Source organism: Lissotriton helveticus, chromosome 5_1 (genome assembly GCF_964261635.1).
Source record: "Lissotriton helveticus chromosome 5_1, aLisHel1.1, whole genome shotgun sequence".
In the NCBI taxonomy this organism is placed as follows: domain Eukaryota; kingdom Metazoa; phylum Chordata; class Amphibia; order Caudata; family Salamandridae; genus Lissotriton; species Lissotriton helveticus.
Window position 1 is genome coordinate 2,066,509,866 of NC_136065.1, and position 26,145 is coordinate 2,066,536,010.

The 26,145-nt window shown below is 48.3% G+C and overlaps 1 protein-coding gene across 7 annotated transcripts in view; it reads left to right on the forward strand.

Moving 5' to 3' along the window:
- The window catches only part of BAG6 (BAG cochaperone 6), a 440,475-nt gene that overhangs the window by 58,346 nt on the left and 355,984 nt on the right, over positions 1–26,145 (forward strand). For all 7 annotated transcript variants that reach the window (XM_078645986.1, XM_078645987.1, XM_078645989.1 and 4 more), the window contains exon 4: positions 25,918–26,129. In XM_078645986.1, the coding sequence (XP_078502112.1) occupies positions 25,918–26,129 (212 nt within the window). The remainder of the gene's footprint in view (positions 1–25,917; positions 26,130–26,145) is intronic.

The following is a 26,145-nucleotide window of genomic DNA, read 5'->3' on the forward strand; positions in this document are numbered from 1 at the left end:
TGTAAAGGAATCTGGGTGGCTTTCTCACCTTGTAGAGGGCTGCCCTACCCATCAATAACATGGGAACCTTCCTCCAGTGCCCCACGTCCCTCATGTACTCGCATAAGACCCTTCCTAGGTTCCATCAGTGAAATTCAGCAGGATCCACAGTCTCACAGATCCCTAGTTACCTGAACACCCCCAGCAGGAATGTCCAGTCCTCTGGGGGGTCTCCAAGGGTGATCAGGAAAGTCAAGGACTTAGGCTCATTAATGGGTATCCTGGAATATCTCCCAAAGATATTCAGGATGCCGGGGATGCATTCCCACAGGTATGGCAGATATAAAAACATATCGGAAACACAGAGGGATAGGGCTTTCTCCCTCTTAGTCATACCACAGTCCCTGTATCTGTGCATCTACCCTTAGCCAATATGCCAGGAGTACCCATGCTCGACAAACAGGGTGGAGAGTGGGCAGCCTCATCCTCCTCCCCATACTGATCTCCCTTGACATTGCCCATGAACTCAGACCTTCGCCACTGGGGTGGTATGAAATAGACCTATCCAGTACAACATTTCTGGCAGAACTGCCAGCAAATGGTTGCATTCAGCTCAGTCATATGCCTTTTTGGCATCTAAAGCCAGCTGAACCACGATAGGGTCCGACAACGCTTCAGAAACCCAAACTGCCGTCTAAGATTTTGATGAGTGGATCGTATAAAACTGATTGATCTGATGCAAATAATTTATCAATCACTTAGAGGTGGAAGCCCAGTACCTTTGCTAGGACCTTCATCCCAATATTAAGCAGGGTGATTGGCAAGTGGGAGGCCTACTGGCTTGCCATCTTTATGAAGCAGCACTATTATTTCTGTTTGGACATCCCAATGCAAACTCTTCCTCCCTGTCCTCTGATCCCATATGACAAAGTCTCGCCCGCCAGGATCCCCAAACTCTTGAAGAACTCTGCTGGAAATCTATAGGGTTCTGGTAATTCTATCCCCCACCCTCTGGAGTTTTGTATCACCTCTTCATCCTAATTTGCCTGTCCAACATCTCAACGTCATCCCGGCTGAGACCTGCGTTTGAATGTTTGCCAAAAACTCTTGCAGTACAGTTTACAGTGTACAATTCCAGGGCAATACAGGCCAGTTAACTGAGTCGCGAATGCCTGGGCTATTCTGTCTGCTGTGTCTACCACACTCCCCTCTACATTAACCACTTTGTGGATCCAGTGTTGCTCCTACTTCTGCCAAGCGGGCCATGCAAGTAATTTGCCTGCCTTACTGCCCACTTCATACAGTTTATGCTGCTTAGATCTAAATTGTGCTCCAGCCTCCCCTTCTGCAAGTCTGCTTTATGTATCCCTAGCAATAGTATTTTGATGCAGATATTCCCGACTGTGCTGCTGAATGTACTCTGCCTCCCATCTTGTCCGCTAGCATTCCATATTTTATACTACTCGGAGTACCTCTCTTCTTTCCTCTAACCTATGATATGAGACATCCCCTTCATCACAGCTTTATATACTTCCTAAACCACCATGCCTGTTCCCACCGGGCCCACATTTGCCTTGCAATCTGTGTTCGCTGTAAGTAACAATTTGGTATGCCATTCTTGTAGTTTCCAGTTGTCTGCCTTTCTGAACTCTATACTGTATTAACCGCACACTTACTGGCGAGTGATTTGAAATTCCCCTAGGGTAGGTTTCCTTTGTCCTGAAATCTACCACTCTGTCCCCATGGGCCCAGAAAGTAGTCCAGATGAACCATAGAGCCTGCGGTCCTAGAGGCATAAGAATGCTGCCTGTTTTTTGTGATTCTCGTCCCTCCAAAGATTTGTCAGCCCCAGTGCTATGGTATAATTCCAATAATAGAGTATCCATAGTTGCTTGGCTACCTCTTACTAGCATGTCAGCCTCTTCTCTCCTAGTAAGATTAAAGTGCCACCCCAGTACTGTACACCTGTCTGGAGTTAGTGCCAGCCATCTCCACATTTTTTGTGGCATCACGGACTGATGTCTGGGAGTGAAATACCAGAATGGCACTATTATTGGTCTTGCATTTCACTCTCCCTACATGGCACCCACCCAAATGTACCCATGTTTCAGTAACCATTAGAGGCAAAGATCTACATGCTACAACCATTCTCCTGGATCTCGAGGTAAATCTTGCATGCACCAGAGCTTTATACTTCTTCCCAATCTCACTGATCAGTCCCCTTGAGTAAGAAAACCGGACTCTATAGGAATCGGGATACTACCCCCACCTCTAATATGTGCTCCAAGCAGCTGACGTTCTAGGAGAGAATGGCTATCCCCTGTCCTCTGAAGTCCCATTCTTCCTCCATGACCGGTCCTTCGGTTTTACCTAATACCTCTGAGCGTCGTCCTCTTCCTATTCATCTGTGTGCTTTAGAAGCCTTTATTCCCTCCCATGCCTCAAATAACCCTTCACTCGCCTCAGACGGAGTGTGGAACTACCTGTGTCACCAAAGCTTGAGGCATCTGTCGCCCTCCCTTTCCAGCATCAAACATGTTTACAGTCGCTTTTTAGTCAGTCTCTCCTCCATTAACTCCCCTCAGTCTTGGTTCAGGCGCAGGGTTGCAGCCCCCCCTCCTAGCCTCTGATCACTTTGGCACTTGATGATGGCAGTCAGGATTTGGGTGTGTCCATTTTGCTGTCTCCCTCCTCCAAGACCACGGCTGTTGATCCTTCATCCGCCAATGTCTTCATTCGGACTGCACCGCTCGGTGATGCATGAGCGCTCCCATGTCCCACACAGTGACATCCTTCGAGGACTCTTCCAGAGATTTACAAAACTAGGACTTCTCTTCTGTTTGAATTCTCAGTTTCTTCAGGAGTAATCTGTTCTGCAATGTACTAGTATGATAGTCTCTTGCAGGGTGCCATGCCTAAGGGCTGCCCAGAGGATCGTAGTGCCATCTTGAAGGTTGAGGATGGAGGCTATGAGCGTTAGTGGCTTTGCCCGGGGGTGGGTGTGGGCGCGGCCTGAAATGCATTTCGCTCATTCCACCGCAAAGCCCACAAAGAGCACATTGTTGCTTTGGGATCTTCTGTCCACATCCTCTGCTGAGGTTTGTGGGGGGGGGGGCTCGTCTCGTTGAGATGGCGGACCTCATCGTGCAAGGTTTTAAAGAAATAGATGTATTCTGACATCAGCTGTGGTCACTCTGTACGCCAGTTTCCCTACATCTGCTTTTATGAGGATGATCTCCAGGGCCACTTTGTCAGTCTTACTCACCAGGGCTGTTCTGGTTTTCGTGATGGCTTTAGGTCATGGTCTCCCTGTCAGTCCTTGTTTTAGCTGTCAAGTGGCCTTTACCCCCTAGCCCATGTCTTAGAGTTCCAGTCGGGACCTTTTAACGGAGTCCATTAGCTTCTTTTCACTACCTTGTCGGCAAAAAACTTTGTTTTCTTAGTCTCTGGGTGTAATGTCCAACTGCATTGGAGAGCCTCTCTGCCCCCACACAGCCCTGATATCAGAAGGGGCCTGGGTCCTTCTCCATAGTGCACATCGGACTTTGTCTCTCGGTTGCGGAGTCATGCTTCTGAGCAGTCACCTCCTTAGTCTGATGTCCACTTATAGCTATTTACCAACCACATTTTCTTGTTGAACCTATGGTGCTATGCACCCACCATATGATATGTGAAACATGTGGCTGTCCATTCTGATAGCGTGTTCTTCAAGCGGGTGTGCACCCAGTTATTTACTGGGCAAAGTTGGATAGCTTTATCATGTTTTAATATTTGGGAGTGCAATTCCTCCTTCAGAAACAGACTATTGTTGTCTCCTAAATGCTATTTTTGATGACCACCTGTCCAGAGAAAAGCCCTCCAAGCATTTCTCCTACAGATTCAAGATAAGGAAGTCCTCCTGCGTACAGTCAACATGGTGGCCATGATTTACCTGCAGAAGCAAGGACGTGCACACTACCTTCCTTGTCAACCCTATCTCAACCGATTTGGTGCTAGGTCATTCATCATCTGATCCACCACCTGGCGGAGTTTCTGATGGGAGTGGAAGACGACTTTGCAGACCTACTTAGGATGTAGTACAATGCCCCGAATGGGACCGCCGCCCACTAGTCTTGCTCCCTTACTTCCGCAGATTGGGCACCCTGCACATAGATATTTTCGTAACAGTGGAAAACGCAAAATGCTGAAACTTCGCTATCCGGTTTCCTCAGACCCAATCCTTGGGCAATGCTCTGTGGATGAACTAGTTGGGGACCTGTGCCTAAACTTTTCCTCCTCTCCTGCTAATCCCGCACATGGTGAGGAAGCTCAGGCAAACATCCCTCACCTGTATTTTGTTGGCCCCAGCATGGGCCAGACGACCATGGGTCTCAACTCTGGTAGATCTGCCCATTGCTACTCACAAGAATTTCCACAACAGGCTGGAACTAGTCACTCAGGATCATGGCCAAATCAGCCACCGAGGCAGACCCCAGGAAGCTCAACCTGGCATTGGGCTCCTAAAGTCTTAGTTTGAGTTGCTTAGTGGTGGGGGTGGGGGCATTGGGGTGCCCATTTCGGGCAGCCCCTCCCTAAAAAGAAATGTGCAACAAAAAAAAACCCTGGCGTGTAGTGGGCTTTGTCCTTCAACAGCCCCCCCCGCCCCCCTGGTGTCTAGTGGTGGATCCTTGCTTGGGCACCAAGCAGGGATCCGCTGGGGAGGGGTACCATTGGAAAGGGGAGATTCTCCCATTGTAGGCGCGGCCCTTTCTCTTTTTCAGACGGCCCATCCGGACAGGCTCGTCTGCTTCAAGGCTGTCGTGAAGCATTTTCTTATCTTTATGGGGCCATGTGTTTCTAATTCGCGTGGAGGAGGTCACTAGCGCACTGCCCCCGGATTCTGAAAGGAAAAAATTTTTGGGTTTCCTCAAGATTTTTTTCCTGTGAGAGGTCGGGGTAGTTCGCTCCTCCTTGTTAACTAAAAACACATAGCCCCATAAAGATAATAGATCGAAGGGCTGAGAGGAACTAAGTTGAGCTGTCCGGTCGATTGTTCATCGGTTAGCAGTCAGTCTGTGGTGGGGCAGAGATGAGGATTGTTTTGGGGGGAGCTGGTCACATGGCTTTGAGTTGTGATTTGGTGCAAGGATTGAATGATGTGTGAGGTAACGGGTCCACAAGAACGGCGAGCTCCGAGAAACGTGTTGGCTGCCAAAATGGAGCTTTATATATGCGACCGACCTATGCATGACTTACAAAGGAGTGATGTCATGCCTGCTCTGCCGCCGTCTGCCTCTGGCGGGGCGGTAGGATCTCAGCCGCATCTTAATTTCCCTTTCAGCAGCCAGGCTATGAAGGCTGATCAGCTGGGTGCTTCTAGGCACCCGTAACTAAGGGTCCTGGGCTCCTGTCAGCCTAACGTGGGCTCTTGTGGTACAGGCATAGACTGGTTCCATCCTTGGCCGTTCTTTTCTCATCTGGGAGTTACACGCGCATCCCATGACCCTGACATGCGTGTGTCTTCTTCCCCAGGCCCATTCCATGTTCAATATTTTCGCCCTTCTTAACAGTACAGTTTGCATTGTGGTGTTTTCTCAGCCGTTCCGTATCAACATAAACCCAAAACTTCTGAATGTAACTGTAGTGAAGTAAATGATGATCAGGTCCATGTAGGTTCTTGTATGAATAGTTATTTATTGAGTACGATGGTACAAGGTGGTAGTTCATAAATATTAAGATAAGAATACTATTAAATGTAAAACCCCACCAGCAGCTGCCACCTTTCCTCTCAGTCCAAAGCTCCAAACTGACTAGAGCTCAGAACCCAACATTCTAATGTCATCATGAATGATCGAATTCCAAATGATGACAGAAGTAAATAAGCTGGAAAGCCAACACTACACATCTTCCACTTTTATACATTTTGCAATTGCAACCAAAACTTAGATGTGAACAAAACAATTGCAAATAATAAGGAACATAAGAGGGAGAAACGAGGTAAGTAAGAATATGAAGAAGGAAGAACATAAATATAAGAACAGTTGAACACGAGGTGATACATGAAGAAAGATTTAAACTGAGCAGAGTCAAGAAAAGTAATAAAGGAAAGTGAATAAAAGGAAGGAATAAGTCAGGACAAAAAGTGAAGCAAGGAGTAGAGATGAAGAAGGAAAGAGAACACATCCTCTCTTTAAAGGACAAAAAGAAAGATAATACAAAGGTAGACACCAAACCCAAACGTTGAAAGTATTGCAAAATACACCAATTGGCCACACTGAAGAAATTGTGAACAAACGAAGAAGTAAAAGGTAGAACCACATAAAGAATATATAAAAACAACGGGAGTGCTCCGCAGGAGTAAACCATTAGAAACTCCAGTAATATTACGGAAAAAGGTGAAAATTAATATCTAACAGGAGCACGAACAGAGAAAACCTCAGTTGCCAGTAAGAATAATTAATTATAAATCAAACCTTTCAAGGGGGTGAGAATCTGGCATTATAATCAAATAAATATGATCACTATATTTCATGTAGCGTACGTCTACGCACAAGAAAATGTTTAGAAAAATAAAACTTTTGCACAAAACATAACGATAATAGAGCCCTTAAATAATAGGCTAACAGTACTGAAAATAAAGGGTGACGTCAGCATGTAACATTAGAAACTGGTAAATGTAGAAAACCTATGTACAGAAATATGAAATAATTAAATAACTTCTATAGCAGAACTGTGATACATAATACAACTATTAGATCAAGCATTTAACATTGGAAAAAAAATGTACATAACTGAAGAAGTGTTAATTTATACCTACTGCATATATCCATCCTTTTAAATGGAAAAGCAGCTAGGACAGCAAAACAGGGCATTGAATCATAAAATGAAATTATATAATCAAGCATTAACCCCTGAACAATTAAGGTAATTAAAGAACTGGTAAAATCAATATTTCATATAAACTTATAAAAGGCATAACAATACAGAGCACACAATAAACATTAGTACAAATCACGGTGTATCATAAATCGAACATAATGAAACAAACTGGTGAGGGAATTATCACCTAAAATGTGATAATTGATAGGAAAAAAACTAAAATAAGTAAAGTGGTCACCGTTGTCAATTGTTAGAAGAGAACAATAAAATACCATTGTCAATGTGCTTAAATATGAGCTGTAACTTTATAAGATACTGAACTTGCCGTAAAATAAATAAATAAATGGTGCTTGTCACCGAATGTAGGAAACATGCGTGACATTGTTCTACCTCTGTTGAATTAAGAATAAGTTGAAAAAGTACCTGCGTTGAAATACGAAGTTCAAATGAGGGATTCTCCTCGGATGTGATTTGTGTGCGATACATATGTCCCTGATTTGATTTATTTGAAGAAATCAGGCATTCAAAAGTGCGTGAGGGTGGCTTCTGAACGGAAACTAAATTGAACAAAGTTGACAGTTTTGAGATGCTGCAAGTGACATCAAGCAGAATCTGAACATGGTGGCATGCACTATGATGCCGTGCCGGTTGGTTGAAGGCAGGAAAATGCACCCATAGCTACGGCTCAGCTCTATTGATGATGAGTTAGCGTCACAGCAGAGAAAGAATCATTGATGGAATGTCGGGCTTTAATGAGGCTGCACGTGCTGGATGAACACACATTGTCAACACAAGCCTCATTTGAATGAAAAGGTGGCGGTTCAACTGCCGAAAGGGAGAGGCACGTGCTAAAAACATGTTTAAATTGAAGAAATCGCCATAAATCCATAAAAGATTGAATCCCAAACGCTTGAATGTAATTAATGATGTTGAATAAAGTAAGGCAGGGTCAGTAGTTTTTTTAAGGGTTGAAAGTCTTGTGTGCAACGCTGCATAAAGGAAGCAGGGAATCATGAAACACAGGCAAAATTAAATTTGCTTCATGGCAGCGAAACAGGAGTTAAGTGGCAAGTAGAATGAATCACTGCAGTCTTAGAATTAAATTGCTGCCTTAGTTTGAAATAAAGGACTTGGAAAGCAGGGACTGGCAGGTCAGGATTAGGACGATCAGTAGAGTGGAATGGTCACTAGTGGGGTTTTTTAACATGGCAGTATGCTTAAGAATATGTAGAATAATAAGAGAAAGTTCTTTACCTTGAAGTTCAAAAGTCCATTGGAGTAGTAAGCAGAAGTGCCCAAATCTGTAGTGAAGTTCTTTTCCAAATAGTCATGCATGCCTATGATCCTGCTATACAGGACAGGTTATGGGTAAACTGTGAATTTAACCCCTTAAAGATGTCCTCGCAGTCGTGAATTATCTGGCAGATGTGCAAATGCTGTCAAGAATTCTGAGATTTCTCAACAAGAAATTGTTGCCAGTTCTTTCGAACAAACCTAAAGTCAGCTCGGCAAACGGGGTTGGTAAAAACAGAGAGAGCAATTTGTTACAGATGCAACAGTAAAAATCATCTTACTAATGACAAGAAATGTCCTGCCTTCAAAATACGATGTACATTTTGTGGTAAAATGGGTGATAAAAAAACCTAACAAAGATAGTTAAATGCTTTGAAGAAGGTATGTTAGCTTCCGCTAATGAAGACCGTGATGATGTGGACTGCAGTGTTTCAAGGTCTGATGGTAATGTTGTCCTCAATATTGTACTTAAAAATGATTCTAACAAGCCTATGTGCTCGATGTTCATGGGAGGTGTAAACATATATATATATATATATATATATATATATATATATATATATATATATATATATATATATCAGCAGATTCTGGGTCCCCTTTCACAATTGTGAATGAGACTGTATGGATTGACAAATTTGTTAAAAAACGAGGTTTCTAACGAGGGTCCTAATACAAATTCAAAAGTGTAAAACAATTGAAGACCGGTTTTGATATTTTCTGCTAAAAAGTTGGATGTAGGCTAGAACTCTGTTTTCAGGGATTCTGTGTACAAAGTGGAACAAGATTTGACCAAGCCAATGGGTCTTGCCTATGCGAGAGATATTGGCTTTGGGAATGTGGTTTAGCCATGTTGTACACCAGTGTTGCTGCTGTTCAGCATGACTAAAAGTGAGTGGCGTGTGGTGGAGTAATCTAAATTGAGGAGAGATTGCAGCATGGAAGATTGGGGAGAGATTGCAGCGGGCAGATTGGGGACCGGGTGCAAGTGGGGGGCGGATTGGGGACCGGGTGCAAGTGGGGAGCGGATTGGGGACCGGGTGCAAGTGAGGGCGGATTGGGACAGGGTGCAAGTGGGGGCGGATTGGGGACAGGGTGCAAGAGGGGGCGGATTTGGGACAGAGTGCAAGTGGGGGCAGATTGTAAGTGGTGATGGAGTGTTGCAGATTGGATTTGGGTGGAGTGCGATGCAATGAAGGGGAGCAGTAGCACATGGAGGAAAGAGGGGGGAGAAGCAGTGCCATGAAGTGCATGTTGTTTTGTTACCAATAGCTGTGTAGCCAATTTGTTTTGAAAAGTGGAACAAAAAACATTTCAGGCCCAGGACACATTCATCCCATTGCTGGTAAACGTAGAAAACCCCAATTATATAGGTATTTTGTTAATGAAACGTTATGTTCGAGGCATGTGGGCTGCTGAATTCATATCTGTGCATAGATCGCCACCTAGTGTTGGGTCCAGATGATTGCACATTGTTGTCCTGGAAGAGTCTTCGAAGTATCACGAGATAGGTGGCTCCTCCCTCGGACTACAGTGCGCATGGGAATCCTCTCCATCCTCAGATTGTTTTTCTCCGCCATTGGGTTCGGATGTACTTCCTACTCTCCAAGTTCGGAATCAAGAAAAACTCTTCAAAAGGCCTTCGGATCCGTCGGTATTGTTCAGCGTTCGGTGCCGATACACTTTTAGAACTTTGTTGCACTCCAGTCGTCGAATCGGGCCGTGAGGCCTTCTCGACACCACGTGGACCGACCGGCGATGGAACGAAGTCCATTCAAGTACTGCCCTCAGTGCAACTCGAAGTTCCCGCACACAGACAAGCATCCAGTGTGCAATAAATTCCTATCTCCAGATCACAATGAAGATAGCTGCCTAGCCTGTGCCCAGTTCCGATCCAAAAAGACTATTCGGAATAGACGGGCGGCGAGGCAAGAAATGCAACGGTCGGCGCCAGAACCCGATAACATCTTCGATGACGAAGAAGATCTAGCCAGCGCCGAAGACTCGGATCAAGACGAAAGACAATACTCGGAGCCCGACTCCGAATATTACCCCGAAGAGGGAGAATTAATCGTCGATCTCGAGGACTATAATCAGGACATCGTAGCAGTTGAAGACGACTCCGATGACAACGATGGTCGAACCGTGAGTACACCGCCCCATATAGACACTACACCTCTATCAGAGACTCAGGTCGAGGCATCGCCAGCTGGCCTTAGCCAAGATCAACATCCTCGTTCTACAGCCCCGCCATACCGCCCGGCTAAGAACATGTCAAAAGAGCCCTCTGAGACACATCACACAACATTAGGTCCATTGAAACCGAAACTAATCGACAATACAGTCTTCGGACCGAATTACGTCGGACCGAAGGTCACAAAGCCGAAAGGCGTCGAACCGAAGGCCACAGTAACACTACAACCTTCGAAAACAAAGACCGTTGAGTCGACATCGAAGAGCAAAATAGTCGAGTCGAGCTCAAAGTCAAAGGCCGTCGAGTCAACCTCGAAGCCAAAACACGTTGATTCGACACAAAAGCACGTCGAATCAACCCCCCCAAAAGCACGTCACATCGAGCAAATCAGCCTCGGGTATCGACAAGGGGGAAAAAACCGGTCGACGACAGGACAAGGCCCATGCTCAAAACTACCGTCGACCTGAAAACGAAACGGAAGGTGGACGAAAGGAAATCGGTCGAGCCGAAGCCCATCGAATCGAAGAAGGGCGTCGAGCCAAAACAGCAGGCTCCAAAACAACATAAAGACACTGTCGAACTGACAAAACCCACTCGGTCCGAAACAGGTTGTGAAGCCATCCAAGGACGTTCAACCTACAAAACATGTTGAAAACAGTCTAAATAGATCCAACCACCTAAAACGGTCAAAGCCACAAAAAGCGTCGACCCACAGACAAAAACCAAAGGTTACAGCACCCAAACCAAAAAAAAGACTGTGGAAGAGTAACTTATTCACCCAGATCCCTCCACAGAAAACCAGTCAAAAATCTACATTGACCCCAAAACTGGTAAAGTGACTGTTTATACCAAAAAGACAAGACCTCTACCAACTGAAGTTCTTCCCAAAATCCCACTAAAGAAAAAGAGACTGTGCTACCTCTCCTATATTCTTTGAACCTATCACTCCGGCTATGCCTACTACTCCTTTTGCCCCAACCTCACCTGCACGCTCTGACTACAACCCTGATGAAGATCAGGACGCATATGTAGGGTTTGGTTATCCACGACACCCACTTTCAGAGCCAGACACACAGCCATGGGGTGGAGGAGGGGAACCAGACACTGAAGGGACTCTGCCCATTACAGACCCTGCAGTATACCCTACTAAGCCATCACCCACAGAGGATACAGTAGCATTTAATTCACTACTTGATAAAGCAGCAACCTACCACAATGTAGAGATGCACTCTGATGCTATTGAGGAAGACCTCCTCTTTGATACCCTGACGACATCTGAGAGAGACGTAAAGACGCTCCCAATGCTAAAAGGGGTATTAAAACATGCAAGTGACATTTTTAAGGACACTGCTAGAGCACGGTTCATAAACCCTAGAATTGAGAAATACAGGGCTGCACCTATATATCCTACATACGTTAAATGGCAGTTACCCCTAGATTCCTTAGTGGTGTCCAACGCACGTAAGCGTGCAAACTCAGACTACTGGAGAGGCCGCTCCTCCAGACAAGGAGTCTAAAATCTTTGAGGCATCTGGCAAAAGTGGCGGCTCAGGCAGCAAACTCCTGGAGATTAGCCAATACACAGGCCTTGCTGGCCAGATATGATAGGGCGCACTATGACAGTTTAGAAGAAATTCTACAACACTTGCCTGATCCCTACAAACAGCAGGCAGATGAACTTATACAAGAAGGAAAGCTCATCACCAATGTTTCCATTAAATGTGCCCTAGACGCAGCAGACACAGCTGCCAGATCCATCAATACAAGCGTGCTGCTAAGGCTTCGTATATCAGGCTTTAAGAATGAAGTTCAGTCTACAATTCTTAATCAGATTTTTTATTTGGTCCAGCAGTTGATACAATTCTGGACAAAATGAAAAAAGATGCAGAAACTGCAACGTCTATGGGAGCTCTTCAGTCCCAACAACACCGTGGCTCCTTTCGTTGCTCCAATTATAGAGGAGGAGCATGAGGAACATCACCGCAATCCTCCCAACTACAAGAGTAACACACAATCCACATATAACAAGAACACACATATTTAAAGGTTAATTCACTGGAGTCCAGTAAAACCCCTCTCTCAGTGGGGGTCCCACAGAGATCCATTCTTAGTCCCTTGTTATTTAACCTGTATCTCACCCCTCTGGCCAACATTATAAAATCTCATGGTTTCTCCACTGTGTCCTATGCGGATGATACTCAGGTGCTTATCACCTGTAGCTTAGATGTCCTAGAAACCCGCACTAGATTCAAGAAGTGCAAGATCAAGATCAGCGAATGGATGAAGGGAAATAAACTTCAGCTTAACTATAGCAAAACATAGATTATGCTATTCGGCAAGGCAAAGACAATTTGGTCGCATGATTGGTGGCCCCAAGAATTAGGACTATGCCCTGAACCGAAAGAAGTGGTGCGTGATCTTGGAATAATGATCGAATGTGCTCTTTCTATGAAAGCTCATGTGACCCAGGTCTCAGGCACCTGTTACGCAATATTGCGGAAACTGCGGAAGATCTTTCAATGGCTACCCCTTGAGTCCAGGAAACCCCTGGTTCAGGGACTAATCGTTAGCCGATTGGATTACGGCAACGCAATGTTTGCCTCCATTAATGAGTGCCTGTTGACCAAGCTGCAAACCCTCCAGAATGTCGCCGCTCGTCTGGTACTAGGCCTGCCCCCCAGGTCTCCTTCTTTACCCAGCCTTAAAGAGCTGAATTGGCTGCCTGTGCGCCAAAGAAGTCAATTCAAGATCCTCAGTCTCACCCACAAACTTCTCCATGGCATAGGGCCCTCTTATCTAGCGGGAAAACTTCTCTGGTACAAACCCTCCAGAGTCTTAAGATCCAGCTCCAAATCCCTCCTGGTATAGCCGCGGGCCATGACCTTGAGAAATGGATGCAGGGCTTTCTCTTACATTACCCCCCTACTTTGTTGACCCTGTCCAATCACCGGGCTTTCCGCAAGGGCCTTAAAACCTGGCTTTTTCCTAAGTAATTTCAGCCTCCCACTCGACTCCTGTTTACCGTTTTTCCCTCTCTATTGCCAAGCGCCCCGAGACCTATTGGTGATTTGTGCGCTGTAGAAGAACCTATGACTATGACTATGAACAATAGGAGTGGTTATAGAGGAAACAATACCAAGGGAAGAGGTCGTGGAGGCAATGCAAATAGATCCTCCACTAACACAAAGCAGTGACTTCTTGGCACTACCCCCAGACCACATAACACCTTTCGGGGGAAGAATACAACAATTTCTGCCAGTCTGGTTAAATATCACCACAGACAAGTGGGTCAGGCAAATTATCCAACATGGCTATTGCCTAGAGCTCACCTCAACTCCACCCAACATACCACCCGTGCACCGTCCTATGTCACAGGAACATATAACGCTACTTCAGCAAGAGGTCATCAGTATGCTGCAAAAGGGGGCCATAGAACCAGTCCTTCTGCAACATCAGGGAACAGGAGTATACTCCTTATACTTCCTAATTCCAAAGAAGGACGGGTCTCTCAGACCAATATTGGACCTCAGGCCCCTCAACCTGTACATTCTGTCAGAGCATTTTCACATGCTCACTCTCCAGCAAGTCTTACCATTGCTTCGCAAGGGAGACTTCCTAGCAACCTTAGACCTCAAGGATGCATACTTTCATATACCAATACACCCTGCTCACAAAGTATTTGAGGCTCACCATTCAAGGACAACACTACCAGTTCAAGGTCCTACCGTTTGGGGTGACAACAGCTCCAAGAGTGTTCACCAAATGTCTAGCTACAGTGGCAGCACATCTCAGAAGGCAGCACATCCAGGTGTACCCTTATCTGGACGACTGGCTAATACACGCGCCAACAGCCCAGCAATGTGCCGACCACATGTCAAAAACCATACACCTACTGCACAGTTTAGGATTCTCACTGAACTACCCAAAGGCACATCTACAACCCTCCCACGTCCAACAGTACCTGGGAGCAACAATAGATACACACAGTACGGATCCAGGGAATGCAGAAGCTAATACAAAAGTTCAGACCCCAACACTCACTACCAGCTCGAGTGTTTATGCAGCTAATAGGCATGATGGCCTCATGCATATTCATCGTCCCTCACGCAAGACTACATGTGCGTCCGCTACAAGAATGCCTAGCAAGGCAGTGGAACCAGGCTCACGGGCAATTAAAAGACCTAGTGTTGGTGACCAGTCGGGCATACAACTCTCTGCATTGGTGGAATCCACAAAACCTTTGCAAGGGACGACTGTTCCAAGAGCCTATCCCACAAATAGTGTTAACAGCGGACGCATCCCTAGTAGGATGGGGAGCCCATGTCCTACACTACACAGTACAGGGACTCTGGACTGTACAGCAAAAGAAAATGCGTATCAACCTTCTGGAGTTGATGGCCATCTTTTTAGCCCTAAAAGCTTTCACTGCACACTTACGCAACAAAGTTGTGTTGGTCCGGACGGACAACATGACCGCTATGTATTACATTCAAAAGCAGGGAGGAACACACTCGCCACAGCTGTCGCACCTAGCTCAAGCAATGTGGAAATGGGCCATTCAGAGGAACATTTTTCTCATGGCAGAATATCTCCCGGGCAAGGACAACCAAATAGCCGACCTGCTGAGCAGGCACAGCCAACAGATGCACGAATGGGAAATTCACCCAAAAGTGCATCAACCATTCTTCTGGAAGTGGGGACACCCGGAAATCTGTTTACCACAAGCGAAAACGCAAAATGACAGTACTTTGCCGCCAGGTTCCCACATCCGCAGTCGCAAGGCAATGCGATATGTATGAACTGGTCAGGCAAATTTGCGTACACTTTTCCCCCAACTCCACTAATACCACTGGTGGCACGCAAAATGCGCCAACATTCTCTAACGCTAATCCTAGTTGCTCCCACATGGGCGAGGCAACCATGGTGCACAACGTTCCTAGAACTGTCAGTGGTGCCTCATCAAAGACTGCGACTCACACCGAGTCTTCTAACTCAGAACCATGGAGAAATCCAACACCCAGATCCGCAACAGCTGAACCTGGTGATCTGGCTCCTGAAATCCTAGAGTTTGGATGCCTCAACTTGCCTCCAGATTGCATGAATATTATCAAAGAGGCAAGGAAACCCACTACTAGAGCATGCTATGCGGCAAAGTGGAAACGTTTCGTCATTTACTGTAATAACAATGACATTAACCCGCTTGATGCTTCCACTCAAAACATCATTTGCTATCTATTGCACCTACAACGGTGCAATTTAGCCTTTTCATCCATCAGAATACACCTAGCTGCGTTAGCAGCATATCTGCAAAACAGGCAACACCTTTCACTATTTAGGGTGCCAGCAATTAAAGCGTTTATGGAAGGACTTAAACACGTAATTCCTCCAAGACACACTCCTTCACCAGTCTGGAATCTAAACGTTGTCTTAACCAGACTAATGGGACCACCTTTTGAACCACTGCACTCATGCGAACTACAATTTCTTACTTGGAAAGTGGCTTTCCTTATTGCCATTACTTCGCTTCGAAGAGTTAGTGAGCTGCAAGCCCTAACTATTCAAGAGCCATTCATTCAAGTACATGCAAATAGAGTAGTTCTCAGAACAAACCCTAAATTCATGCCAAAGGTGGTATCCCATTTCCATATAAATCAAACTATAGAACTGCCGGTGTTCTTTCGGAACCCACAGACAGTAGCCGAGAGGGCCTTGCATACCCTAGATGTCAAAAGAGCTCTGCTATATTACATAGGACTAAAACATTTCGGAAAACAAAACAATTGTTTGTTGCCTTCTCACCACAACACAAAGGTAACCCTATTTCAAAATCAGGTATAGCCAGATGGATCGTTAAGTGCATCCAAATATGTTATTTAAAGGCAAAACGCACCTTAACAGTCCCCCCCTAGAGTGCATTCCACACGCAAGCTAGGGGCATCCATGCCTTCCTGGGAAATATTCCTTTACACGAAATTTATAGAGCAGCCACATGGTCAACCACACACACATTTACAAAACACTATTGTGTAGATGTACATTCCAAACCGCAAGCTGCTGTAGGACAGGCTGTTCTCAAAACTCTTTTCCAGACTGCTGCAGCTGACACAGGTAGCCTCCGCTAAGGGAGATACTGCTATACATTCTATGCACAGATATGAATTCAGCAGCCCACATGCCTCGAACGGAATATGCTACTTACCAGTATGCATCTGTTCTTGGCATGTAGGGCTGCTGACATTCATATCGCCCTCCCACCTCCCCGGTGCCTGTCACAGCTGCAGCATTCACTCTTTGCATGGACATCTCTTACTGTACTATACTCAATCTCTGCCACAATGGCGGAAAACAATCTGAGCATGGAGAGGATGCCCATGCACACTGTAGTCCGAGGGAGGAGCCACCTATCTCGTGATACTTCGAAGACTCTTCCAGGACGACAATGTGCAATCATCCGGACCCAACACTAGGCGGCGATCTATGCACAGATATGAATGTCAGCAGCCCTACATGCCAAGAACAGATGCATACTGGGAAGTAGCATATTCCTTGTTTATTTAGTATATTTTGTCTTTGCATAAAATCACTTGCTACAGGTGAACAGCAAAATTGAAATTATTTTTCACTGTATATCAGCTTCTTTTCTTAGTTGTCCTTAACTGCTGTTCCGAGAAGCAGTTCCAGGTTTCATTTAAATGTCCATAATGCCATGGATTCTAATTGCAGGTTTAAGCTGCTTCCTCCTATTTAATTGACTTTTAGCCTCACAGCGATATGTTTGAAAGTTGCCAGTTGAAAGTGCAGAGTGCGTGGGTAGTGGGTCCTAGTTTTCAAAATTACTCACATTAAAATCTTTTCCTATTGGGACTTTACATACCGAGTTAATGGCATTTGCTTGTTATTGTAAAGAAATAGGAATGGAACCTGAGTAGCCAGCATCTAAGCAGTGCTTAAAAACAATTAAAGGATGGTGTTGGTGAGGAAGGTACAAAAAAGGAGCAAGGTAGGGTGGGGGTGCGACAAAAACAGCGATGGAGTAGGAGGGAAAAACAAGGAGCACGAATGGGGGGCTGATGGTGAAAGGAAAGGAGCAGTGAAAACACAAGCACCCATATGGAGTGTTTAAACACAATTGAAAAAAAGTAGCTCCAAAAAACAGGAGCAGTGGATGGCTACAAGTAAATGGTCCATGCTCTAGGAGAGCTCCAAACTCAGGGAGAGGCATAACACATGCATGCCATGACAAATGGGAATGAAGGATATGAGAACGATGTGGAAGCAATCAAATGGTACGCTAGGGGCAGCCTGTAGCCCATGTCTCGAAGAGACTGCTCATGCACTTTTTAGCCAAGACCTACAAATTATTGCACAAACCTTTGGCAGTGCTTGGAGTCCTGTTTGCAGTTTTCATCTTAGGAGACTAAAGAGGCATACTATCTACCCTGTTTGTTACCTTTTTAAATCGGAGGAAAATATAAAGGGGTTTTACAGCATACTGCACTGTGTATCATTTTATATTTTTGGGATTTTTTTAATGTGTGCTGAAGTTTAACCAGAGGTTGGATATGGATGTGATTGTTATTAATTACTCGGAGAGCTGTGTTTCTCAGTGTTTTGTGATTCTACACTTTAAAAAAAATATATTTCTTTATTGGTTTTACATCTTTAAAGCATGAAAAACAATCCAGGTACAGCCATACATTTGGACCGCCTCCTCTGAGGTGGTTCATAGTGGAGCCACAATGCCAAATCAGACGAATAGTCATAAGCAAAATTGTAATGCTCCCATTGGCACCTTAGTGTGCAGTTAGAGTCGTTCAGATGCACAATACCTTGTAAAGGCTATGAACCAAGGAGAAAACCCATCCCCCAAATACCTCCAATGCCACTTCTCCAACCCCCTCCTCCCCCCCGCTGCCGGATCCGTAGCGTAGCGTATCCGAGGCGAAGTTTCCCCTATCACCTGGTAAGGCTCCTACTTGTTCAGGGTTCCCCCCCCCCCCCCGCCCAGAGGGCACTGTCCCGGAACTGGTTGGTGTCACCTGGGAATCTTGTCCCGCCAACTCCTGTAGCATTGCCCCCCACGCCAGTAGGACCTCAGGTAGTTTGCCATCCCTCCTAGTATTCCGCATGTGCCCATTCCCGCAGGTCGGTCTTCCATTTCGTGAGCGACGGGCCCCGTTGGGCCAACCAGTGGATCGCGATGCGTCGCCTGGCCACAACCAGCCCCAACACCAAAAAGCGCCTGTTTAGGGTCTCGAGGGATCAAGCCCAGGAGACGGGCTCGCGGATCCATCTCGACCACCCATCCCGTCACCCTCGTCAGTTCCAGCAGGACCGCCCCCCCCAATATGATTGGACTTCTGGCCACGTCCATACCATATGTATAAAGTCCGCCTGGGAGCTGTGACATCGCGGGCAGGGCGCGTCCCTGCCACTATCAATGGCCTGAAGTCTCGCGGGTGAAAGGTAGGTCATGTGTACAATGTTATATTAGATTTGTTTAAAGCTATTGCTTACTGACACCTTCCGCACACTCTCGTATATTTTTTCCCACTTTCGTGGGGTTACCTCCTGCGGACACACCTGCTGCCATGTGTGTTCTATCGCCAGGGGACCCAATTTTGTATCCTCCCTCCGAGCCCTGTAGAGATGCGTCACAAACTTACGCCCCCCTGCCATCGCTATCATGGTAACCAGAGTACGGATGTGCGCCGGGGCTTCAGGAAACTGGGGCCATAACTGCCGCGCCGTCGCTGCTATTTTGGCATATTGCAGAAATTGCCCCGGACCCAACTCGAAGGCTGTTGCCGCCTCTTGATATGTAATAAATTTGTCGTCCGGATAAAGGTCGGACAGCATCAGGCAGCCCTCCTCTTTCCATCTGTTTATCGACATAAGCTCATCTATCCGGGCAAAGGAAGGCATTAGCCATAGATCTAGCTCAGGGGCGAACGGCCTGTCGTGAATCAGGCGGCATGCCACTTGATTCCAGATCTTGGCCACCAGCCGGACCAGCGGACGGCCGTTTTTCCGCCTCCCCTGCTGACCCGCCACAACAGCGCACCCAACTGCTCGTTCCCGTATGTACCTGCCATTAAGGACCTCTCCCAAGACTGGTCTGTATCCAACCAGGCTATCGCGTGTTGCAGGTGGGACGCAAAATAATACAGTTCTAGGTCCGGGACTTTTGAGCCCCCCTTGCCCCTCCTGCGTTTCAGAACCTCGACTCACCCTGCAGCGCTTTCCATTCCACAGTAATAGGAGTAATAGGGAGTCTAATTCCCTGAAGACCCGGTGCGGCAGTTCTTAGAAAGAACCCTGCATTGTGTATAGACAGCGCGGGAGGACCACCATTTTTATAAGAGCGATCTTCCCCATCAGTGAAAGCTTGAGGGTGTTCCAAAAAGCAATGCTTCCTTTCAGCCCCCGGCGTATCCTCCCCATGTTATGTTGGAAGGAGACCATCGCGTTGCGTCCAATCCACACCCCCAGATAGCAGAGCTTGTCCTCCACCCACGGAAGTCCCAACTGGGCGATGGACCCCCTCCCAGTCTGTTCGGTCTCCAATCGCAAAGAGCTGTGATTTTGTTTTATTAACCCCCAGCCCCGAAGCAGCCGCAAACTGTGACAATGGGGCCATCAAAGTCGGCAGCGACTGCGACGGCCGGTTCAAGTAGATCAACGCATCGTCAGCGTACAGTGACACCACACGCTCCATGTCTCCCACCCGTATGCCTTGTCCTTCCAACACCCTGCGACCCTGGAGATGACACACCAGCGGCTCCATCGCCAGGGCGAAAAGTAGTGGGGAGAGCGGGCACTCCTGGCGCGTCCCCCTCATTATGGGTATGATGTCCGACACACATCTTCCCGTTCGGACCCTGGCTTCTGGCTTTGCATAAAGCAGTCGTATTCACTGTATAAACCCTTCCCCTACGCCCATTTTCAGTAGTACCTTCCACAGTTAAGCCCACCGGAGCAAGTCGAACGATTGTTCGATGTCGAGAAATACTAGGGTGTTCTGCTGGGCTCGACCCTCCAGAGCTTGCATTACATGGACCAGGCGACGAATGTTGCGCAGCGTATTCCGACCTGGAATAAATCCCGACTGGTCATCATGGACCACCCGTCTGAGATGAGGGAGGAGCCTGCTTGCCAATACCTGACTGACAATTTTCAGATTCAGATTCAACATGGATATCTGCCTATATGAGCCAGGAAGAAGGGGATCCTTACCTGGCTTGGGGATCATAACTATTGTAGCTTCCCGCATGGAGTCCGGGAGTGTACCGGTATCGTAGGCCTCTGCCATGAGTTCAAGGAGCTTCGGGATCAGGACCCCCTTGAACTCCTTATAAAATTCGGCGGCCAATCCGTCCATCCTGGGGATTTGGCAGTCTTCAAGTGGGCAATGTCTGCTTGTTCTTCCTCCCATAGGGGGCCTCCCAGGTCATTATTGATCTCATGTTGAGTATATACCAACTGGCCCAGATCATTCTGTAATGCCAAAATCGGGTGGGGTTGAGTTTCCGCCCTAATCAAACGTGCCAGCAGTCGCCCTCCATGTACCATCTCCGCCTACTGGCTGTTCTGTTAAATTTACCAAGCGTGGCCCATGTGTCCCCCAGTTGCTGACGCGTGACTGTCCAGTCAGGCTGCCTCTCCTTATCCATGGGGAAGTCTTTCTCGAGCGCCGCGTGGCGATCCTCATACCGGCGGAGATCCCGTTCCAACACTTTTCTTACCCCCACCTCCGTGGACAGACGGATCCCTCGGATTACCACTTTCATTGCATCCCATTCTGTCGCCCTGGAGCCAGCTGAGCCCCAGTTAACCTCCAGATACGCCTCAAGCCCTCGTAAGATAGCCTCTTTGTAGGTCGGGTCACCCAGCGCCTCCGTGTTGAGCCTCCACAGTGGGATCTTAGGCCGCGGTCTGTCTAGCGAGTAGGTGAGCAGGAGCGGTGAATGGTCAAACAAGTAGCGGGCCAAGTATTGGACCTCCACTACTCGATGCATTGCTGTTCCCTGGAGAAAAAAATAGTCCAGCCAACTATGGGTGTTGGCAGCAGGTGTGTGGCACAAGTACACTTGACCGGTAGGGTTGCGGTGCCTCCATGTATCCAGTAAGCCATAGCTCCGAAGCATCTGACCTATCGTGTCTCTCCTTCTGGGTTTCGTGTCTCTCCTTCTGGGTTTCGTGTCTCTCCTTCTGGGTTTCGTGTCTCTCCTTCTGGGTTTCGTGTCTCTCCTTCTGGGTTTCGTGTCTCTCCTTCTGGGTTTCGTGTCTCTCCTTCTGGGTTTCGTGTCTCTCCTTCTGGGTTTCGTGTCTCTCCTTCTGGGTTTCGTGTCTCTCCTTCTGGGTTTCGTGTCTCTCCTTCTGGGTTTCGTGTCTCTCCTTCTGGGTTTCGTGTCTCTCCTTCTGGGTTTCGTGTCTCTCCTTCTGGGTTTCGTGTCTCTCCTTCTGGGTTTCGTGTCTCTCCTTCTGGGTTTCGTGTCTCTCCTTCTGGGTTTCGTGTCTCTCCTTCTGGGTTTCGCGTCTCTCCTTCTGGGTTTCGCGTCTCTCCTTCTGGGTTTCGCGTCTCTCCTTCTGGGTTTCGCGTCTCTCCTTCTGGGTTTCGCGTCTCTCCTTCTGGGTTTCGCGTCTCTCCTTCTGGGTTTCGCGTCTCTCCTTCTGGGTTTCGCGTCTCTCCTTCTGGGTTTCGCGTCTCTCCTTCTGGGTTTCGCGTCTCTCCTTCTGGGTTTCGCGTCTCTCCTTCTGGGTTTCGCGTCTCTCCTTCTGGGTTTCGCGTCTAATTTGGGGGGGTACCTATCTAAATCCCCATCAAGGGCACAATTAAAGTCTCCTGCAATAAGTAGTTCTGTGTCTGGGTCCAAGTCTAACTGTCTTAGCACCCACCCAAGGAACTCGCCTTTATCGGTGTTCGGAGCATAGATCTTGACCAGGCACAAGCTACGTCCATCCAGCGTCCCCGACACCATCACGAACCTCCCTTCCGGATCCTGCTTAGTGTGTATGGCCTTGAAAGGGACTCCCGGTGCTACCCAAATCAATGCACCCCTGGCAAACCCTGAATAGGACGTGGCGAAAAACTGCCCCCGCCATCTACGTTGGACATATTTGAGGCAATCACCCCAAAGGTGTGTTTCCTGTAACTAGGCTATACTAACCCCATAGCGCCTGAGGTAAGTGGCCACTCTAATCCGCTTAATCATGTTATTGAGCCCCCTGACATTCCATGTTATGAACTTATATCTTTTGCGTCTCATTCACCATTTCTCAGTAGCTGGTGTTAGCGCCGCACCCTGCTATCACACCAGGGACCCCCCAGCTCCCGGCAGTGTGACCCCCGCCAATACAAACATCGTGTGTGTTTTGCAATAAAGCTACGTTGTGACCCAGCAGCACCCCCAACCAAACTAGAACAACCAGAACAAGACCCCCAACACCCCCCCCCTCGCCCCACAGGCGGTAGTACTGCATTCTCCTAACCCAACCCTGGCCAGAGGACTCAGAAGCCCGCCCCAAAACTCCACCCACCCTTATACCCCCCCTTCAATTTGTAATCCATGAATACCAAAACACAGAAATTTCACGTTCCCAATTCCTACAAAATCCCACTGCACCCAATTGTCGTGCAGCCGACTGACTGGCACTGCGTGGCCCGGCCCGACCGTAGGTATAGCCCGTTCGCCTCAGCACTCTACAGCCGGCCAATTGAGTCCGTAACTGGCGCAGTAGTGCAATCACTGCTAAAAGCATATTGCAAGCCCCCCTCTCCTCGCCCCCCTCACCCCCAAGTCTCTGGGGAATTGTCCCCAATGCAAGTCTCTAGGGTCTGGGTATTCCTCCAGTGGACCATAAAGAATATAGAGATTCTGAGTGTCCATGACCCCATTAGTCTGACATTTAACACCGGGATCGTCCATCATTTGTCTCTTGCCTCCTCCACAGCCGGGCTAGGGGCACCACCTGACTCCGACTGGGTTTCCTGCACCAAGCACAATGGGGAAAACTGGTTCTGGGTCAGGATCGCCTCCAGTTACGCCCGAAGAGTGCTACCCGGCCCCACCGTGATACGTCCCCCTTATGGATCCTGCTTTCCCGGGGAACGGGCTCCCTCTCCTCCTCGCCTGTTCCGTCGCCTCCCACTTCGGCGTCTCTGTTCCTGCCAGTCCTGCGTTCGGTCATGGTCTGCCAGACCCAGCTAGTCCATCCACACCTCCGACGGGTGAACAAAGAAGTGCGTCTTGTCTCCGTGCTGTACACGGAGTCTGGCCGGAAACGATAAGTTCGGATGTGCTGAAGGATCATGCCCCATTCCTTGAAATTGAATAACCGGGCTATTATAGCCCTAGGTGGAGATCCCGGCTTTGGAGGCGGCCTCTCCACCGCAAACATTTTGGAGAGGCGTGGATTAGGGAATACCTTGCCAATCCAGTCCTCAAGGAAGAGGTCTGCCGCTGGCCCCTTCGCCCGTTCCTGAAATCCTACGAAGCGAAGATTATTCCACCTGGTTCTCCCTTCTGCGTCCTCCGCCCTGTCCTCCAGCCAGGCTGCGTGCTCCTGGAGAGCCGCCACCGCATCCTTCAACTGGCGAACCTCAGAATCCAGTGTGCCTACTTCCTTCTCAGTGGTGGTAACCCTGTCCGCCACCTTCCGGAGGTCCAGGCGCAAATGGTGTATATCCATTGCCATCCCGTCCATTTTGGTTTCCAACGCCACCCTGGAGTCCCGGATCGCCGCCAAGATGTCGTCTTTGTCCCGGGCCGCAGCCTCCCGGCGGGCCCCCACCTTCCGATCAGTTCCGAGTCGCTCCATCGGCGTCGGGCCTGGGACCGTGTATTGCATTATTTTATTTGATTGGGCTCCTCACGTGGGCTTGTCCTTCCCCCATATTCAGCGTGGACTTTCCAGAATACCGCGTCAGGGAGTTGTGTTGACGGCAGGCGGGTTTCCCGCCAACTGTCCTCCAGTCCCACACACGGCCGGGAACACCCCGTGGTCCACACTCCGGTCTCAATGATGTTGTCCCAGACTCTTTCTCGCAGTCCAGGCCGGCTACGTACCGTCAAACGGCCTCCTCCGGCCACACCACACCACGCGTCCCCAGTGGCCTCTCCGTCCGGGCGCCTATGCACTAGACGCCGCTCGGGTCCTCCAGGCACAGTCCGGCTGACCCCACCAGGAAGACTATAGGCCGCAACACCCCGGTTCCCTAGAGACCCCTCACCAGGCCTCAGGGTCTCTCCCAGTTCACCATTCGCTGGAGCACCTTCTGTCTGCCCTGCTTTGGGCTCGGGGACTGCCCATGCACACCCGTACTGCAACAGAGGGGGAAAAACTATACAGCTGTCAGGCCGTTATCAGCAGCAGCGAGGGAGTGCACAGACCTCCGCCAGGCCGCCACCACCGGGATGTCCTCAGGTCCCTATCCTTTCCCAGGATCGCCACGTGGAGGCCTTCCCCAGCCCACCACTGCTGCACTCCTTCACCAGCAGAGGGCCTCACCGTTCTCCAGCGGAAGTGCGGGTGCGGGGGGGTCGCGCAGTCCTCACCCGCACAGAGTATGGTACGGGCCTCCACTCCGCCCTCTGGTATAAAAAAACGGTGCACGCGCAGGCCCCACAGCACCGGCCTCACGTGAATGCCGCCCCCGGTTCCACGGCAGGCAGCCCGTCAGCCGCACTCCGCCGCCTGTAATTACCGGCACTCTCCCGCTGGGTCTCGCTCCACGACCCGAACTCTGGGAGAGCAGCTCTTTGCGCCGGTGCTGCCTCCTGCTCCGCGGCACAACTCTCCCTCACCAAACCGCGGCAGCCGCCATTTCCAAGGGCCGGGCTACGACGGGTCCGACCAGGGCCGCGCGCCGCCCTCGCAAGGTAGTCAAAGGTGCAATCTCTGCTCCGGGTTCACGGGATGGGTCGGGGGGGCCCCCACAGCAGGATCCCGCTCTAGCACACCACTGCACCAGGATTACTACAGGATTAATTCTATAATGGGACAGGAGCTTGGGTCAAACACGTCTAGTCGGCCATCTTGTTAGGCCACGCCCCTTGTGATTCTACACTTATGTAGCGCTATTCTGTTTTTGTGAGTTTAATAAAAATGGAATTCTTGAATTATTAAAAGATATACAAATAGCGTTAAGGTTGGGGTTTAAGTGGTCTATTAAGGTTTTTCTGCTACTGCTCAGAGCCCATATTTGTTAGTGCCAAAGATAAATTTAGTTGAGCTATCTTTTTCGTACCCTCCTTACCTTTCTCAACAGAAACCTGCATTTAAGTGATATGTCACATTCCTGCCTACCTCTGTTAGGTGAATGATATTAACGTGTGGCATAACTTCAGTTTAAGAATATTTCTTCCATCCTGTGAGTAAAATTGCAGACTGCAGATAACTATTATTCAAAGCTAATAAAACCTCTTTTGGGGGTCCTATGTAGTTTTGCTACCTTTTGCAATGCTAAATACGTTGTCTAAGGGACATTTAAAGCAACTCTACCAAAGGGCCAGAGGGCTTCCTATAACATGTTACTTTGTGTTGGAGTGAACTTTATTCTGTGACAGTAACTGTTTTTCCCTCATCCATAGATGTTGATGGCAAAGTTATCCACCTGGTGGAGCGTGCTCCTCCCCAGGCACAACCCCCTGCCGGGGGTTCTCTGGGGGCTTCCACCTCAACTGCAACAAATGGGGTAGGACGAGGAGCTGGCCCTACTGTTCACGACCGCAATGCGAACAGCTATGTGATGGTGGGAACCTTCAACTTACCAGTCAGCATAACCGAAACCCAACAAATCCAAGTAAGTCCTGGTGGCT